The sequence below is a fragment of the Oncorhynchus tshawytscha genome, linkage group LG13, assembly GCF_018296145.1.
Source record: "Oncorhynchus tshawytscha isolate Ot180627B linkage group LG13, Otsh_v2.0, whole genome shotgun sequence".
Lineage (NCBI taxonomy): Eukaryota > Metazoa > Chordata > Actinopteri > Salmoniformes > Salmonidae > Oncorhynchus > Oncorhynchus tshawytscha.
In genome coordinates this window covers 30,876,078-30,894,273 of record NC_056441.1, presented here as the reverse complement: position 1 = coordinate 30,894,273, position 18,196 = coordinate 30,876,078, and the positions used below count along the sequence as shown (strand labels likewise).

Here is an 18,196-nt window from a genome sequence, read left to right as displayed (position 1 = left end):
AGTTTTGCGAGCCAATGAGCAATGACTGGAAGTCTATGGGTATCCTCTTTAAACGGCAGCCAGGGGGCTATGCAGAGTGGGTTTACACACACACAAGCGGTCAATTTGTTGCGCACAGCCTATGCTGACTACAGTCTTCTGTTCCTAAAAAGGAACTAACCCCAGGTCTAGGTCCCAACACTGTAGCAATGGGTATCACTTCCCTTAGCAACTACAACTCCCTTAGCAACTACAACGTGCCTTTGAAAAGGAGAAGCACCGGACCCAGGTTGCCCCGAGAGCCTCCAACGAGGGAATGCTTAGATTGCAGATGCAACCATACCAACATGTAAGCTAACACTTTTGCATACATGCACATTTTGCATACGTGCACAACGTGACAAGTGCTATGGCTCAAACAAAAATACCAAAGAATATCTTCGGCATTTGGTATACCTCCTTGATGTACAGCCAGCAGCAGAGGAGATGGAGTGCAGCCGCAGTAGGCTCGTCTGGATCACGTCAGGTCTGTGTGAGGATGATTATGAATCACACAAGGTCTTAACCCACTTGTATGCCTTTATTTAACTAGGCAAGTCAGTTAAGAACAGATTCGTATTTACAATGACGGCCTACCAAAAGGCCTCCTGCAAGGACAGGGGCTGGGATTAAAAATAATAATAATATATATATATATATAGGACAAAACATATCACAACACTACATAAAGAGAGACCTAAAGACAACAAAATAGCAAGGCAGCAACACATGACAACGGCATGGTAGCAACACAACATGACAACATGGTAGCAACACAACATGGTGACAGCACAAAACATGGTACAAACATTATTGGGGACAGACAACAGCACAAAAAGGTAGAGACAACAATACATCACGCAAAGCAGCCACAACTGTCAGTAAGAGTGTTCATGATTGAGTCTTTGAATGAAAAGATTGAGAGAAAACTCTCCAGTTTGAGTGTTTGTTGCAGGTCGTTCCAGTCGCTAGCTGCAGTTGCAGCGAACTGAAAAGAGGAGCGGACCCAGGGATGTGTGTGCTTTGGGGACCTTTAACAGAATGTGACTGGCAGAACGGGTGTTGTATGTGGAGGATGAGGGCTGCAGTAGACATCTCAGATAGGGGGGAGTGAGGCCTAAGAGGGTTTTATAAATAAGTATCAACCAATGGGTCTTGCGACAGGTATACAGAGATGACCAGTTTACAGAGTGCAGTGATGTGTCCTATAAGGAGCATTGGTGGCGAATCTGATGGCCAAATGGTAAAGCACATTTAGCCGCTCAACAGCACCCTTACCTGCCGATCTATAAATTATGATTAAATGAGTAGTAAAGAGACTGTGCATTGTTTTTTATAATAATTATTATTATTTGAGGGGACGGCTTATACTTGTCCTGTTACGCATAAGTATGTAACAGAAACTCCCCCTGAGACACCTGCAGGAAGTTGGGTCACAGCCAGGGTCACCATTGTCTCGCGTCCTAAGAGCAATTAGTGGTAAGTGCCTTGCTCAAGGGCACAGCGACAGATTTTTCAACTTGTCAGCTTTGGGATTCTAACAACCTTTAAGTTACTGGCCCAACGCTTTAACCTTGCTACCTGCCACCCCGTGGTGTGGTGTTATTGATGTTGTTTTGGATAGAGAATTTCTCAAAATCCAATGGTAAGAGAGCAGAAGACTTGGGAGTAAACAAATAAACAATGCCCTTTTTTCAAAACTAGTCACGCAATGGAAACTTTCTGCCCTTAGGGTTTTCTTTTCACTGCTGACGGCAACAATGTTAAACCCTGTTCAATGAAATGGAGGATCACACTATTTCAAGGGTAGAAATAGAAGAAGAAAAAACATTCTGGGAGCTCACCACTATCAATGGCCTTTTACTTGGCAATGGTGAATAACCTACCAACTACACACGGTGAACATAAACCACCCCTTGATTTACCTTGGAGTAATATGCCATCTGCTGGTTGATACAAAACACAACTATTTGCTCGGGTTCTTTAAAATGTATTTAGAGAATCAAATTCAACACTTTCAAATGTTCAACTCGCATAACAGAAATGTCACATTACAGAAATAAAATATTTAAAATGAACAAAAGGTCATTTTTCGATTAGCTAAGACATTGAAAACTGTAATTAAAAACTTTGATTGTCGTATACACTTTAAAAAAAAAATTGTTACACCAAGGAATTGTAAAAGCTAAATTACCTTTCTCTAAAACATGACGTTACTCTAAAAACCCTATCACTACAATTGCACATTATCTGTTAATTAAAACCATAAATGTATTATTAAAGTTATAAAAGGCCACAATGGCCTGTAAATAAATCAGCTCCCATTACTACCTCAACATAGCTGAAGAAAGGGGAACAGTCAGCATGACTAGTTAGTGTCTTTGGGACTTTAAACCACCACATACAACATGTCTGAGTATTTGCTCTAGACATCTACATTGAGCAACTGTTTCCAACAGCAGTCACCACCTTCCATGTCCTGGACCTAGGTTATCAGACAGCAGCATATTGTTCTTTCCATGTTTTAGACTATACCTGTCATGGCTGAATAGCAGCAGGCCTTCAATGTCTGTTACCATGGCCAGTGACTCCACAAGTAATTAAAATACTTTAACTGCGTCCACGGGGACGATTACTTAAGGCCTCCTCTTCTAGTCTATTTGGTGTTATCAGCACTCGCACGGTCTCTCAGTAAGTAGCTTCGTCCATGTTGTCGTCGCTGTCCCCTCCAAACTCCTCTCCATTGTCAAAGTAAGACATGATGTAGTCGGTATCCTGGAACGCAGATGAGAAGCAGCGTTTCCATTAGGAAAAACTTGTGAGACCCACTGTACGACCAGATTTGAATTTGCAAGGGTGCCCCACTGCCAAATGACACCACATATGGAATCGAGTCGGTTGCAATTAATATTGAGCTATGCAAGGAGTAATTGATAGCCTACCAAGGGAACAATGGCTCTATGCACTTCTCCCTCGGTCCCGCTGGTTTGTCAACATTCTCTGTTTCAGTGTCGCTTCATTTTTCCACTTGTCTGTACCTTCTTGGTATAGTAGCTAGCTAGTTTAATTTGCGCTGTTTTTAGCATGTATGACATAGCTATTCAACCATACATTAGAGGAAGGCATCTTACTTAATCAAAATACTCCCCCTTTGTGAACTTGCATGAAATTTCAGTGAGTCCTCATTTGGAGAGGTGAATCTCGCAAAACATCATAGAACCCTTACGGCCTGAGTAAATACAGCCGTGTCTGTCACAAACTCAATGGCACGGGAAACTGAAGGCCGGATCCAGTTGATAAAATGTGGCCAAGTTTGCAAGCAAGAGCACGCGCTCAAGACAGACAGGAATAATCGACTGATGATTGAAAGACAACCTGAACCAATCTCCATGCATAGCCAAAGTGACTTATAGAAGATATGTATTTTCATCAGGATATTTTCTGCTGGACAATGCGTCTGGCAATGTTTTTATTTTTGGCTTTTATGGGGGGGGTTTAACCACCAAAATACGGCTATTACCAGCTAATGGACCTCTGATGAGAAGGTGTGGATTTTAAGAAGCCTAAACACACCTTAAACACCGTTTATGCACTTCTATATTTTGTGAATAGCGTTTGAGTATCTATTATGATAAATGAGTGTTGTTAGCATCAGTGTTACTCGCCGCCCATTATCTCAACTGGCATTTCAACTATTTTTTACACCTAAAACCCTGACCATAACAATCAGGTTCCAAGAGGAGACGGTTACAAAACGTAAATGGGCCACATCAGTCGCCAATACCCCTTACCTCTTCAAAGTCTTCCTCGTAGTCCTCTTCCTCTGGCTGTTCTTCTTCCTCGTTCGCCTTCTTTTTCTCCCCGTCTTCCTCTTCCTCAGAGTTCACCGTCTCTTCGTTCTTTTCGAGAGTCTGAAGAGTGGGAATTTCCACGAAACATCAAAACCAGAGCAGGGTATATGCAAATCTCCCTTAATTAGGAGTAACTAAAAGGAATAAATGTATGATCTCTAGTCTTTCGAAGAAAGGTTAGTAATTTCTGTAGTATCCAACCTCCAGCTTGGTGAGAATCTCCTCTTTTCCCACAGGAGGTTTCTTTGGCTGTTTAACTTGGGGTGGATGTCCTAGAAGAGAAGAACGGAAAAGTAAGTAGATAAAAAAGGAGAACAGACATGGCAACAAATGGCACAAGACAGAAGTATGGCCGTAACAACATATGAGAACACAGAGGTCAGGACCTCGTGAATAAATGTATCTACATCTATATACACATGTACATATATATTATATACACAGTATATACACTGTTTGGCAATAATGACCATCCTTATGTTTGGAGGAAAAAGGGGGAGGCTTGCAAGCCAAAGAACACCATCCCGACCGTGAAGCACGGGGGTGGAAGCACCATGTTGTGGGGGTACTTTGCTGCAGGAGGGACTGGTGCACATCACAAAATAGATGACATCATGAGGGAGGAATATTATGTGGATATATTGAAGCAACATCTCAAGACATCAGTCAGGAAGTTAAAGCTTGGTCGCAAATGGGTCTTCCAAATGGACAATGACCCCAAGCATACTTCCAAAGTTGTGGCAAAATGGCTTAAGGACAACAAAGTCAAGGTATTGGAGTGGCCATCACAAAGCCCTGACCTCAATCCTATAGAATATTTGTGGGCTGAACTGAAAAAGCGTGTGCAAGCAAGGAGGCCTACAAACCTGACTCAGTTATACCAGCTCTGTCAGGAGGAATGGGCCAAAATTCACCCAACTTATTGTGGAAACTTGTCGAAGGCCACCCGAAACATTTGACTTGAGTTAAACAATTTAAAGGCAATGCTACAAAATACTAATTGAGTATATGTAAACTTCTGACCCACTGGGGATGTGATGAAAGAAATAAACAATTAATTCATTAAATTAATGAAATCATTAAATCATTCTCTCTACTATTATTCTGACAATTCACATTTCTTAAAAAAAGTGGTGATCCTAACTGACCTAAAACAGGGAATTTCTACTAGGATTAAATATCAGGAATTGTGAAAAACGGAGTTTAAGTGTATTTGGCTAAGGTGTTTGTAAACTTCCGACTTCAACTGTGTATATATATTAGAGGTTAATTACGATTAATCGTAATGGCCAATTAATTAGGGCCGATTTCAAGTTTTCATAAAAATCGGTGGAGTGCAATGAGACTGCGTGGCAGACTGACTACCTGTTATGCGAGTGCAGCAAGGAGCCAAGGTAAGGTGCTAACTAGCATTAAACGTATCTTATAAAAAACAATCAATCTTAACATAATCACTAGTTAACTACACATGGTTGATGATATTACTAGTTTATCTAGCTTGTCCTGCGTTGCATATAATCAATGCGGTACCTGTTAATTTATCATTGAATTATAGCCTACTTCGCCAAACGGGTGACTTAACAAGCGCATTAGCGAAAAAAGCACTGTCGTTGCACCAATATGTACATAACCATAAACATCAACGCCTTTCTTAAAATCAATACACAAGAATATATTTTTAAACCTGCATATTTAGTTAATATTGCCTGCTAACATTAATTTCTTTTAACTAGGGAAATTGTGTCACTTCTCTTGCGTTCTGTGCAACAGAGTCAGGGTATATGCAGCAGTTTGGGCCGCCTGGCTCTTTGCGAACTGTGTGAAAACTATTTCTTCCTAACAAAGACAGCCAACTTCGCCAAACGGTGGATGATTTAACAAAAGCGCATTTGCGAGAAAAGCATAATCGTTGCACGAATGTACCCAACCATAAACATCAATGCCTTTTTAAAATCAATACACAGAAGTATATATTTTTAAACCTGCATATTTAGTTAAAATAAATTCATGTTAGCAGGCAATATTAAACTAGGGAAATTGTGTCACTTCTCTTGCGTTCATTGCACGCAGAGTCAGGGTATATACAGCAGTTTGGGCCGCCTGGCTCATTGCGAACCTATTCGCCAGAATTTTAGGTAATTATGACATAACATTGAAGGTTGTGCAATGTAACCGGAATATTTAGACTAATGGATGCCACCCGTTAGATAAAATACGGAAAGGTTCCATATTCCACTGAAAGAATAAATGTTTTAATTTCGAAATTATAGTTTCCGGATTTGACCATATTAATGACCTAAGGCTCGTATTTCTGTGTGTTATTATGTTATAATTAAGTCTATGATTTGATATTTGACAGAGCAGTCTGACTGAGCGGTGCTAGGCAGCAGCATGCTCGTAAGCATTCATTCAAACAGCAGCTCATCGCAATGCGTCAAGCATTGAGCTGTTTATGACTTCAAGCCTATCAACTCCCGAGATTAGGCTGGTGTAACCGATGTGAAATGGCTAGCTAGTTAGCGGGGTGAGCGCGAATAGCTTTTCAAACGTCACTCGCTCTGAGACTTGGAGTAGTTGTTCCCCCTTGCTCTGCAAGGGCCGCCCAAGGCTTTTGGGGAGCGATGGGTAACGATGCTTCGAGGGTGGCTGTTGTGTTCCTGGTTCGAGCCCAGGTAGGGGCGAGGAGAGGGACGGAAGCTATACTGTTACACTGGCAATACTAAAGTGCCTATAAGAACATCCAATATTCAAAAGTTAATGAAATACAAATGGTAGAGAGAAATAGTCCTATAATTCCTATATTAACTACAACCTAAAACTTCTTACCTGGGAATATTGAAGACTCATGTTAAAAGGAACCACCAGCTTTCATATGTTCTCATGTTCTAAGCAAGGAACTGAAACGTTAGCTTTCTTACAAAGCACTAATTGCACTTTTACTTTCTTCTCCAACACTTTGCTTTTGCATTATTTAAACCAAATTGAACATGTTTCATTATTTATTTGAGGCTAAATTGATTTGATTGATGTATTATATTAAGTGAAAATAAAAGTGTACATTCAGTATTGTTGTAATTGTCATAATTACAAATAAATAAATACATTTTTCAAAAAATCTGCCGATTAATCAGTATCGGCTTATTATGGTCATCCAATAATCGGTATCGAACAATCATTTTCGGTCGACCTCTAATACACACACACACACACTTTGGAAAGTATTTAACTTTTTACACTCTAAGTATACAAAACAATAAACATAGACTGACCAGGTGAAAGCTATGATCCCTTATTGATGTCACTTGTTAAATCCACTTCAATCCATGTAGATGAAGGGGAGGAGAAGGGTTAAAGAAGGATTTTTAAGCCTTGGAACAATTGAAACATGGATTGTGTGTGTGTGCCATCCAGAGGGTGAATGGGCAAGACAAAAGATTAAAGTGTCTTTGAACGGGGTATGGTAGTAGGTGTCAGGTGCACTGGTTTGTGTCAAGAACTGTAACGCTGCTGGGTTTTTCACACTCAACTGTTTCCTGTGTGTATCAAGAATGGTCAACTACCCAAAGGACATCCAGCTATACTCAGTATATACAGTGCATTCGGAAAGTATTCAGACTCCTTCCCCTTTTCCACATTTTGTTACGTTACAGCCTTATTATTTAATTTATTAAATAAAAATGAAATAAAAATCTACAAACAATACCACATAACGACATAGGGATAACAGGTTTTTAGATTTTTGTTTTGATTTATTAAAAATAAATAATGTAAATACCTTATACACATAAGTATTCAGACCCTTTGCTATGAGACTTGAAATTGAGATGCATCCTGTTTCCATTGATCATCCTTGAGATGTTTCTACAACTTGATTTGAATTCCACTGGAGAATAAGGCTGTAAGGTAGCAAAAAGTAGAAAAGGGGAAGGAGTCTGAATACTTTCCGAATGCACTGTATTCATGCAGGGGGTAGCAGAGGAGAGAGAGGAAGCAAGCAGAGAGATTATGGTTACAGCCCTACTACAGTGCTTCCTAAACTTGGGCCTCAGAAAATATGTACTTATCTTATCAAACAAGATAAGAACTTACAAAAATTATGATATGTTTGAATATGAACATCCTCACATGGCCTATCTTCCCTATAGGCCTAGGTTAACATGCAAACAAAGTTCTAAAATGCCATAGGTTTTCCATTTCGTCCATGACACTACATGTCAGTGTGAACAATTTCTCACATCACATTACAATTATAAAACTAATAGGCGATGTGTTTGTAGAACGACTAAGGTGAACGAACCTACAGCAGCCAAGTTGAGAACCCATTTCAACTGTTTTTTTTTAAACCGACCTCACTAAAACTCAAACCCTGGTTACAGCCCTTGACAGAAAGGGGTGGGAAGCGGTTCAAAAGTGTTTTGCGAGGAATTCAAAGGCCAAAGTAAGTAGCTAAGAAAATATGTTGATGAAAGTTCACTTATTGAGTATCTGGGGGAAAATAAATTCTCAATTGAAAACAATACATGGCGTCCACAAAGTTTGAATTCCACACACAAATTTCAAGGCCTTTCAGACAAAGTACTCACTTTTAGCCAGAGGCTTCCTCACTTTAATGCAAAGCTCTTTAGGTAATCTGCTCCAGTCTGAAACAGAACCATAGAAAAAGAGAAACATGTTAACACAGAGAAATACACATCACAAAAAACACACCATAATGGATCTTATTCACAGTATAAGGAATAATGACACCACAGCACAAGATTAAAAATCTGACAAATTCAGACCAGAAATGGACTTGTCTGGCACCATCTGCTGGACATATACCAACACTGCATCAAAAGAAAACACCAGAAAAAGGACAGACAGCCTGGCTACACGTTGCCGCTGAAGACTACAAGCAGCAGGAAAGTGGTACAGAGAACTGAATAGTTAATGAAAGAGACAACTGTTCTGTGATCAGTTGGGTGCAGATTCTAACCCCCAGTATTTCAACAAACCAGCCCATCATTACTCACCTGGGCTCCACTCGATGGCACTGTCCTTGGGCTCTCCGCTCTGGTACTTATCAGAGTAGCGATCAACATCTACAATGGAAACAGCAGCATAATTACAACTAACAACGTCCTATTCATATAATACCAGCAAAGGAAAACAAGTATAACACTCCATTACAAAACCTTCTATAGCATTTGTCTGACATACATTAACATCCATCATAACTGGGTACTTTTACATGCATTCAATAACCCGATTATTGTGAATACTTTGATAATATAATAGATTGATTTAAACATTTACATGCTTTGCCCTTACAATCCGGTTTACATGGACAGCTGATCAATTGGCTACCTAAAGGGACTTACGAAATTATTTCACGAGCGACAAATGACATGACAAAAACTTGCCATTTTCTTTAAAAGTTTACAAATAACATTAACCATATGACTTTGGAACTTAGCTCGATCACGGTTAATAACATTCTACAATTTCTCCACCCCTTAAAATGAGACTCGGCAATATGACATTGCAACGAGCAGCACCGCAGATGTTGCAGATGAGCACGATGCAAGACAATGCACTCACCGAGTATCATAGAGTAGCTGTGCATGTGCAATTCAATAGCTATAACGTGATAGCTATGGGACCAAAATGGCAGAGCCTCACGCTTCAATGCCCTTACTTGTTCGCGGAAATTGGCCTGATATTGCCGTTTACTTTGTGCATCGCTAACTCTGCCTTCAATCCTGTGTGCTGGCTTACCTCTTTTGGGAGCGGCCCGTCTGATGTAGAAGGGCAGGGTCTTGTTGGCGGCCCTCAGCTCCTGTTTCAGAGCCAGCATGTACTCCACCTCCTCTCCTGTCTGCAGGGGCACAGGCTGGACTGGCATGGGCTGAGGTTAGGGAGGGGGAACAGATCAAGAGGCTGGGTTGTTATAGTGCCACAACACTAGCACTAAGTAAAGACATTACTACAGTGCCTTGCGAAAGTATTCGGCCCCCTTGAACTTTGCGACCTTTTGCCACATTTCAGGCTTCAAACATAAAGTTATAAAACTGTATTTATTTGTGAAGAATCAACAACAAGTGGGACACAATCATGAAGTGGAACGACATTTATTGGATATTTCAAACTTTTTTAACAAATCAAAAACTGAAAAATTGGGAGTGCAAAATTATTCAGCCCCCTTAAGTTAATACTTTGTAGCGCCACCTTTTGCTGCGATTACAGCTGTAAGTCGCTTGGGGTATGTCTCTATCAGTTTTGCACATCGAGAGACTGAAATATTTTCCCATTCCTCCTTGCAAAACAGCTCGAGCTCAGTGAGGTTGGATGGAGAGCATTTGTGAACAGCAGTTTTCAGTTCTTTCCACAGATTCTCGATTGGATTCAGGTCTGGACTTCGACTTGGCCATTCTAACACCTGGATATGTTTATTTTTGAACCATTCCATTGTAGATTTTGCTTCATGTTTTGGATCATTGTCTTGTTGGAAGACAAATCTCCGTCCCAGTCTCAGGTCTTTTGCAGACTCCATCAGGTTTTCTTCCAGAATGGTCCTGTATTTGGCTCCATCCATCTTCCCATCAATTTTAACCATCTTCCCTGTCCCTGCTGAAGAAAAGCAGGCCCAAACCATGATGCTGCCACCACCATGTTTGACAGTGGGGATGGTGTGGTCAGGGTGATGAGCTGTGTTGCTTTTACGCCAAACATAACGTTTTGCATTGTTGCCAAAAAGTTCAATTTTGGTTTCATCTGACCAGAGCACCTTCTTCCACATGTTTGGTGTGTCTCCCAGGTGGCTTGTGGCAAACTTTAAACAACACTTTTTATGGATATCTTTAAGAAATGGCTTTCTTCTTGCCACTCTTCCATAAAGGCCAGATTTGTGCAATATACGACTGATTGTTGTCCTATGGACAGAGTCTCCCGCCTCAACTGTAGATCTCTGCAGTTCATCCAGAGTAATCATGGGCCTCTTGGCTGCATCTCTGATCAGTCTTCTCCTTGTATGAGCTGAAAGTTTAGAGGGACGGCCAGGTCTTGGTAGATTTGCAGTGGTCTGATACTCCTTCCATTTCAATATTATCGCTTGCACAGTGCTCCTTGGGATGTTTAAAGCTTGGGAAATCTTTTTGTATCCAAATCCGGCTTTAAACTTCTTCACAACAGTATCTCGGACCTGCCTGGTGTGTTCCTTGTTCTTCATGATGCTCTCTGCGCTTTTAACGGACCTCTGAGACTATCACAGTGCAGGTGCATTTATACGGAGACTTGATTACACACAGGTGGATTGTATTTATCATCATTAGTCATTTAGGTCAACATTGGATCATTCAGAGATCCTCACTGAACTTCTGGAGAGAGTTTGCTGCACTGAAAGTAAAGGGGCTGAATAATTTTGCACGCCCAATTTTTCAGTTTTTGATTTGTTAAAAAAGTTTGAAATATCCAATAAATGTCGTTCCACTTCATGATTGTGTCCCACTTGTTGTTGATTCTTCACAAAAAAATACAGTTTTATATCTTTATGTTTGAAGCCTGAAATGTGGCAAAAGGTCGCAAAGTTCAAGGGGGCCGAATACTTTCGCAAGGCACTGTACATTTAAATTACTATACGGTATTTCAAAATACTGCAACCCAGTTAGAGGATGGTAGGCAATATTGTGTGTCTAAACCAGTCAGTGTCCATACAAATGATATTGTACCTCAGAGAGAAACAATGCCTCTAAGAGAAAAACAAAGCATGTATCCATTACATTACTAGTAATATTAGATAACTGTAATTATTTTAATTTTGTGACGCTCAAGACAAGAGCACTATAAGCAACAGCGGCAAGGTAAGTCTAGGCTATGTTACAAGCCCTGACTCCATGTGCACACTCACAGGGAAGAGGGGTGAGGGCTTAAAGGTGGTGGGGGGCAGGCTGTCTCCCCTTCCTATGCCCAAATCCTCCAGGTTGAAGGTCATCTGACCCCTTCCACGACCCCTGCCTCTTCCAGCCATGGTGATGAGTCTGTAGCTAAATGCATGAAAGAAAACTGATATAGACGTAGCCTAACAAACACAAATGCACATAGCAGCCAGTATTGTGGATATCTAACTAGCATTTGAGACAGGGCTCCCAACACTTGGGCACCAATTTACCTTTGTTTATAGATTGCTAGTAACTAGTCAGGTAGCTAGCACTCAATAACCACATGGGAGTCCATACAGAATAGGAAAGCTAGTTACAGTAGCTATTGCATTTCACCCTTTCCCTATTGACTGCTGTATGGGCCTGAGTTCTCGAGAATTAATTTCACACATGATTACATCACATTTTTTAGCAGGCAAAATATCTAGCTAGCTCGCCGTGATATTTTAACTAGCATCCAGTGACCTCTACAGTGCAGCATTGTGGTTGTTGTATAGCCAGCTAGCTAACATTAGTATTGGCTGGCATTCAAGCTAGCTATCTATATTTCGCCGCTAAGGATCATTCTGGCATGGTATTGTTTCCACTTAACGTTACCTAAATGGTTTGATAGCGATGAAGCTAACGATTAAGCTTGCAGGTTGAGCCTTTTAATAAACTGCAGGCTATAATACATATGCTGCTTTTCCTCTTGACACATGTAGCTTATACTGTAGAACATCCAACATTTTAGGAATAAATCCACACGTGCAGACTGCCGGATGTTTTCAACTGGAGTAAACGTGTGTTCCGTCGGCCTTGAATGTCTCATGAAACATATTATGTGAGGAATTGTTCCGACCTACTGTCAAGTACTGATATGGAATGATCGTTTCCAATTCAATCTACCATGATACAATTTCCCCTCAAAAATGTGTTAGTGTTTTTGAGCAGTTGTGGTGAGCCATATCATAGAAAAAATTTAGTAATTGTTCATTAATTCATTCTTCTGTCTGGGTAATAAGGAAAAACAGCTCACAAGACATTGATGCTCTTCTCATTCGCCCCAAAATAGCTCGGCCAGTGCTGCCACCTGATGGCGCTATTATTCCTAGCATATTTTGTTATTTGCCAATGTTACGTACAATGATTTATGATTGTTTGAGAAAATGAGGGTGTGGTGTTTAGTTCAGAGTGAATTTTAGATTTGCCGGTTAGCTTTGTGCTTGTTATGCTGAAAAGGTTAGACTCTTAAATGGTATGCAATGCTAAATAATTACTTTACATTTCACATCTACCCCTATAGTGACTTCACAGGAAATACTGTGGTTGTTTCCTTTAACAGAGCACAAGTCACACTACAGAAGTAAATCGTTCCATCCTTTATTAAACTTAGCTTGCAAGAGATAAATATTACAAAGTTATTTCCTCCAAAATTAGCTTATTTTTTTTCAGTCAATGCATAATCATTATTAACCAACTGGCAGTTTTCAAACAGCATCAATATTCTTTCATTTTTTTTGTTTTGAAGACAGTTAAATATCAAGTATGTGCAAATGGTCAGGATTTACATTTGAAATCAAAATAAAACAAAAGGGCTTTTTTTTATAGGATCAAAATTCATTTTAATCTTTTCACCCATTCCCCAATGTCCATTCAATTGATACAGATTGAGTCATTATCAATATCATTTTTTTCTCACAAATGTAATATACAACATCAACATTATGCAATGTTCAAACTGAGGAATTGCAGTTAATTTTATATGTATAAAAAGAAAAGCTTTCAGCATATTCACATCAAATTTAGAAAATGATTTGCAATAAATCCCCCCTCCCTCCCCTTCAAAAAGTTACCTGTATTTCCAACAATAACTAAAATGCCAAGAGTAAATGAAATTATACCAATAAAATAAAACATTTGTGTAGCCAGGAAATGTGATCAGTCCTCCATCAGAATGACATCACGATTAGTAAACCCCATAACTAACACTGTCCTGATGGGCAGCTTTATCTGCCTTAAAAGGTTTTAGACACAACCCCATTATTTTTTAACTCACTTATATGGCAGTCAATATAGTATTGTCAGTTTGATAACTCCATGAAAATCCCCCAAAACAGATGTTGACCAGAACAAAATGGTGACGAGGGCAATATTTCGCTCATCTCCAACACCTCCTAGCACACTAAATTAAAAACAAATACTTTTTATTTATTTTTTTAAAAACTTTTTTTAGACAACTTATATGTTCCAATGGAAAGCATGAGCATTACAAAATGTCACATTTTCATATTCATAGAAATATGGAAGAAAGCAAAGGAAATGTAATTTTTTTAACTTGTCATTTCAGACATGGGTAGCCCTGTAGTTCAGTACAGAAATTGAAATCAACAAAAACACAGAGAGATCTGTGGATTTGATGACTATCCCGGGGTAGTACTGTCCGTCAGCGCTTTGACCCATGCCACGTCCTCACAAATGAAGTCTGCATGAGCTCAACCAAAATAAGAAATACACTGAACAGCATTGAGTTTCTAATAGAACATACAACAAACATATGTGAACTTGACATTCTTCACGCTCAAAGCCTGTGGAATGGATCTAACTCCGTCAGAACAATGACCACTTTTCCGGCAAACCCTACTCACTACAACAAAAAAAGACATCCAGGGAGAAAATGTGTAAAAAATAATAATAAGAGAATCCCATACATTTTGCACATTTGTTTACACAATAATACACAGTGATCACAAAACGAAATGGCAAGCTTCACTATATTCATGGCTTTTTGTTTGCTTTTCTACACAATATACCATTTTTTTTTTTGAAGGGAGAAAAAAAGCTTATGTACAATAAGTCATTATTACTTCTGACCTAGCAAATATCGTGTCATTTTTATTTCAGTCAATAAAATGTTGTTTGATAATTTTTTAGATTTTTTTCTTGAAAACTTAAAACATTACAAACAAAACAAAAAAAAGAACTGAATTGAGACATCAGAAATAGAAGAATGACATTTAAAAACCCTAAAACATTTGACATAAAAATAAAAGATTGTGGTTGAAATTACCAAGGTGTGTGGATTCATCTATTACAGTCTGCAAGAGAGAGAAAGGATCTTCAATATACAGTCCAGCTTTGTAGCAAAAGGACATAGAAAAAAACGACAGTCAAATCAAATATATGATGGGGTGGGAAAGAAAATGTACCCCGACAAACATTTTTTCAAATGACATCCTATAGTAACCAACCACAAAAGAAGGTATTAATTGACAATAGTATAAGCAACAAAAAAACTTTCTCTTCTGAATGTAAACTTCCATTCACATCTACATATTGCACCTGCCAATCAAACCCAAGGTAGTTTCATAATGACTTGGTGTATGTTCAGTATAAATAACTTACAAGAACTAGGAAATGGGAACTTGAGATTTCATAGGCCACTGCACGAGTGCACTTGACACACCAAATCTGTGTATCCAGTGGGTAGAGCTTGTATCCAATTTTCAGACTACTCTGCCGTAGGACTAAATGTAAGCCCGTCATGTCAGGCCTGCTAAACTGCACACACCCAGTGATAGTAGTGTTAACTATCCTGAGATTGATCCAAATCAGTAGATTACCCCATTTCAAAGAATCCATCTTGTTTGGTTCAGCTCCTCATAGCTTCCACTCTAACAGTGTTGGTCATAATCTCACAACCACACCATACAGGTTGTCAGTGCATAAGTGGGTGAAAAACCACAAACTCTTTCTTGAGGCCAGTGAACAATACAGGTGAGACATTTTTAAGTGCCAATATTATTGCAGGGTCTTCGATGGTCCTTTGGCTTTACTTAAGACTCTCTATGGCCATTGGGATGGTGATGTGCCCTAACCCTTTATTCAATAACCTATTTGACCAAAAATGGACATAATACGCTGTTGAGCCAATGGCCTTCAGGGGCTAATGTTTAATGTCGTTCAACGGTTGACCTAAACTCCTGATACAGTGAGAGGTGAAATTGCAAAGATAGGCTTTAGCAGTAAATAATGCAACAATCCTCTAAAAGCCTGAAAGACTGAAAACTGTGACGCTGAACCTAGCACAAACTAAAAGCCCTGTCTGATCTTCCCAAGACTAGCCATAAACCCCCTATAGCTTCTACACGGAGACACATGTAAAAACGTATCTCCTATGCCAGCCAGACAAACCCCAAACCAATTGAAGATCTGCTGGTCTACCTCTCCTGGAGTAATACTGCACATTTACTGAACACTGCTTTAATGTATTGTATGACGTGTAGCAAACTTGACTTCAAAACCAAACCGAAAAGACAAACATAGAAAGTGCTGCTGGTGAAATGTGTGTGGCAGTGGTAAAGGAGTGTTGACAGGTGTGAGAGACCATGCTTGTATGACCGATGCCCCAAAGGACAACGGGGGGCAAAAAAAAGAAGGATAAAAACAATTTGGTGTCAGTGCCAGCGTTAACAAAACTGTTCAAATCATTCAAAAGATAAAGAGGGTTAACCAATTGAATGTCGTCTGATACAGTCCACATGAACACTCTGGACAATGGTCTCTCTCCCGAAGACAATCGGATGACATCCGCACCTTGGGGTACCTGGGAATTGTAACATTTTTAACCTTTTATTTTCATTTTATTCATAATAAGAAAAGTGCTCCTCGAGAATGAGGCATCTCGTGTGCATTGCCTGAACACGATGATTGATCCATCTATCCCATTTTCTAGATAAATCCATTTCAGTCTCCTTTCTCTCAAGCTAGCCATCAATACATAATCCATATAGATATTTGAATAGTTTCAATCTGTTCACTATTTTTTGATAATTATCGTCTCCTGGGGCAAGTACCTCACAGATACGCAGCCTTTTCTACAGGAGACGGCGCAAATAAAAACAACGACAAATCAAGACACCCTACAACAACAAGAAAACAAATAACATGCCACTGCCACCTCCTGCTCGAGTCCTCTCCATTTCCCTCGCGGTACCACAAGGAACAGTTGGGTTTAGAAAGGTTTGAAGTCTCTGCATACTCTATAAGTGAAGGCATTGAGGGGCAATGGAGAATCTTGGGGGCAGGTTTCATGATCCCATTTTCAGGCCTGTGCCAAGCAGCGAGATGGGACGATACGCCACAGTCCAAAATGGCTGCCACGCTCCTTCTCTATGCAGGCCATGGCCTCCATGTTTTTTTCTCACCGCAAACACCGGTGGACTTTCCTGTGCTTAGTTCACAGATTTTTAAAAAATCTATCTGCTCCATAGCACGCACTTTCTGGATTTTCTCACTTCCATTAATACTGTGTCAAATAAAAATATGAATAGTGCTTCCTGGTTATGATCCGTCATCTTTGCTGGTCGACTCAAAGCAGGGCAGTCTGTCATTTGGACCAGTGTCCAGTTAGATCCGGTTCATTCCACATGATCGCCCTCTTACATAGCGATATGTCCATCTCTTTTGCCGCGTTGAAACTTCACAAGAATCCAATCCATAACAGAAGGTGGCTTTAAACATTTTGAAAACTAAAATAACCATACATATGGAGTGTAGAAGGGGAGTAACTAAAATACAATTATGCCAAAAGAAAAACAATGAAATCCAAAGCAACCCTGCAATAGTCACCCCCCCCCCAAATAAATAAAAGTAAAGGTATGAACTGAAAGGCGCTCTACATAGCATAACAATAAAAAAGCTCAATAAGAGTAATAGTAACTGAAGCGGTAACAGTTATCATAATAATAATAGTAACAGCGGCAATAATAGTAGTACAAATTATTTGAGAGTCTTCTAAATCATTTTGCTATAGTAAGAAAGTCGAGAAGATGCACTGACAGTTTGGTTGTCTTTTGTCTGGCTGATTGTGTCGTTTCTCAGGCTGATTGTGTCGTTTCTCAGGCTGATTGTGTCGTTTCTCATGGGTTAGTTTAGGTAGGCACACGGACAGGCACTGCATGCAATGGGGTGGGGGAGGTGGTCTTTTTTTTGTGAGGGCATGGCGGCGGGGGGGGAGAAGGTGGCCCTTGGGGAGAGGATTGGGAAGGTGGGGGTAAAGGGCGGGGTTCATTTCTGTCCGTTGATGGACTGCGATATGGAGCGTGGCGGGATCATGTCCAACAGGTACTCCCTCTGGCGGTCAGCTAAGCTGGAGCCCTTGTGGGCCCCAACCCCTCCTTGGTTCAGGTATGCAATGTTCAATCCTGACAGAAAAGGAGAAAGAGATCAAGAATAATAGAGAAGGAGAGAAAGAGACAGAGTTCAAACAAGAGGTTGAGAGAATGAACAAGGAAAGGGAAGTTAAAAAAGGACAGAAAGAGAGAGAGAGGAAAAAGAATGAGGAAGAAAGAGGAACACATTCAATAATACCTTTGTACCCGCAACATATTTAAAAATGAAAAAATGTTCCAGTCGGCTGTGTCTGTTTTG

General features: G+C 39.9%; 2 protein-coding genes across 3 annotated transcripts in view; both read right to left on the bottom strand.

Moving 5' to 3' along the window:
- Positions 1 to 1,862: 1,862 nt before the first annotated feature.
- LOC112264676 (DNA-directed RNA polymerase III subunit RPC7-like) lies at positions 1,863 to 12,593 on the bottom strand. Its single transcript, XM_024441444.2, has 8 exons — positions 12,383 to 12,593; positions 11,755 to 11,890; positions 9,627 to 9,756; positions 8,882 to 8,950; positions 8,453 to 8,509; positions 4,071 to 4,141; positions 3,810 to 3,929; positions 1,863 to 2,793 (listed from the first exon to the last, which is right to left on the bottom strand). Exons 2-8 carry the CDS (start codon positions 11,872 to 11,874, stop codon positions 2,707 to 2,709), a joined length of 654 nt encoding a protein of 217 aa, XP_024297212.1. The 5' UTR covers positions 11,875 to 11,890; positions 12,383 to 12,593; the 3' UTR covers positions 1,863 to 2,706.
- Positions 12,594 to 13,363: 770 nt separating this feature from the next.
- The window catches only part of LOC112264675 (transcriptional repressor p66-beta), a 51,425-nt gene continuing 46,592 nt past the window's right edge, over positions 13,364 to 18,196 (bottom strand). For both annotated transcript variants that reach the window (XM_024441442.2, XM_024441443.2), the window contains exon 11: positions 13,364 to 17,970. In XM_024441442.2, the coding sequence (XP_024297210.1) occupies positions 17,834 to 17,970 (137 nt within the window). In that variant the 3' untranslated portion in view covers positions 13,364 to 17,833. The remainder of the gene's footprint in view (positions 17,971 to 18,196) is intronic.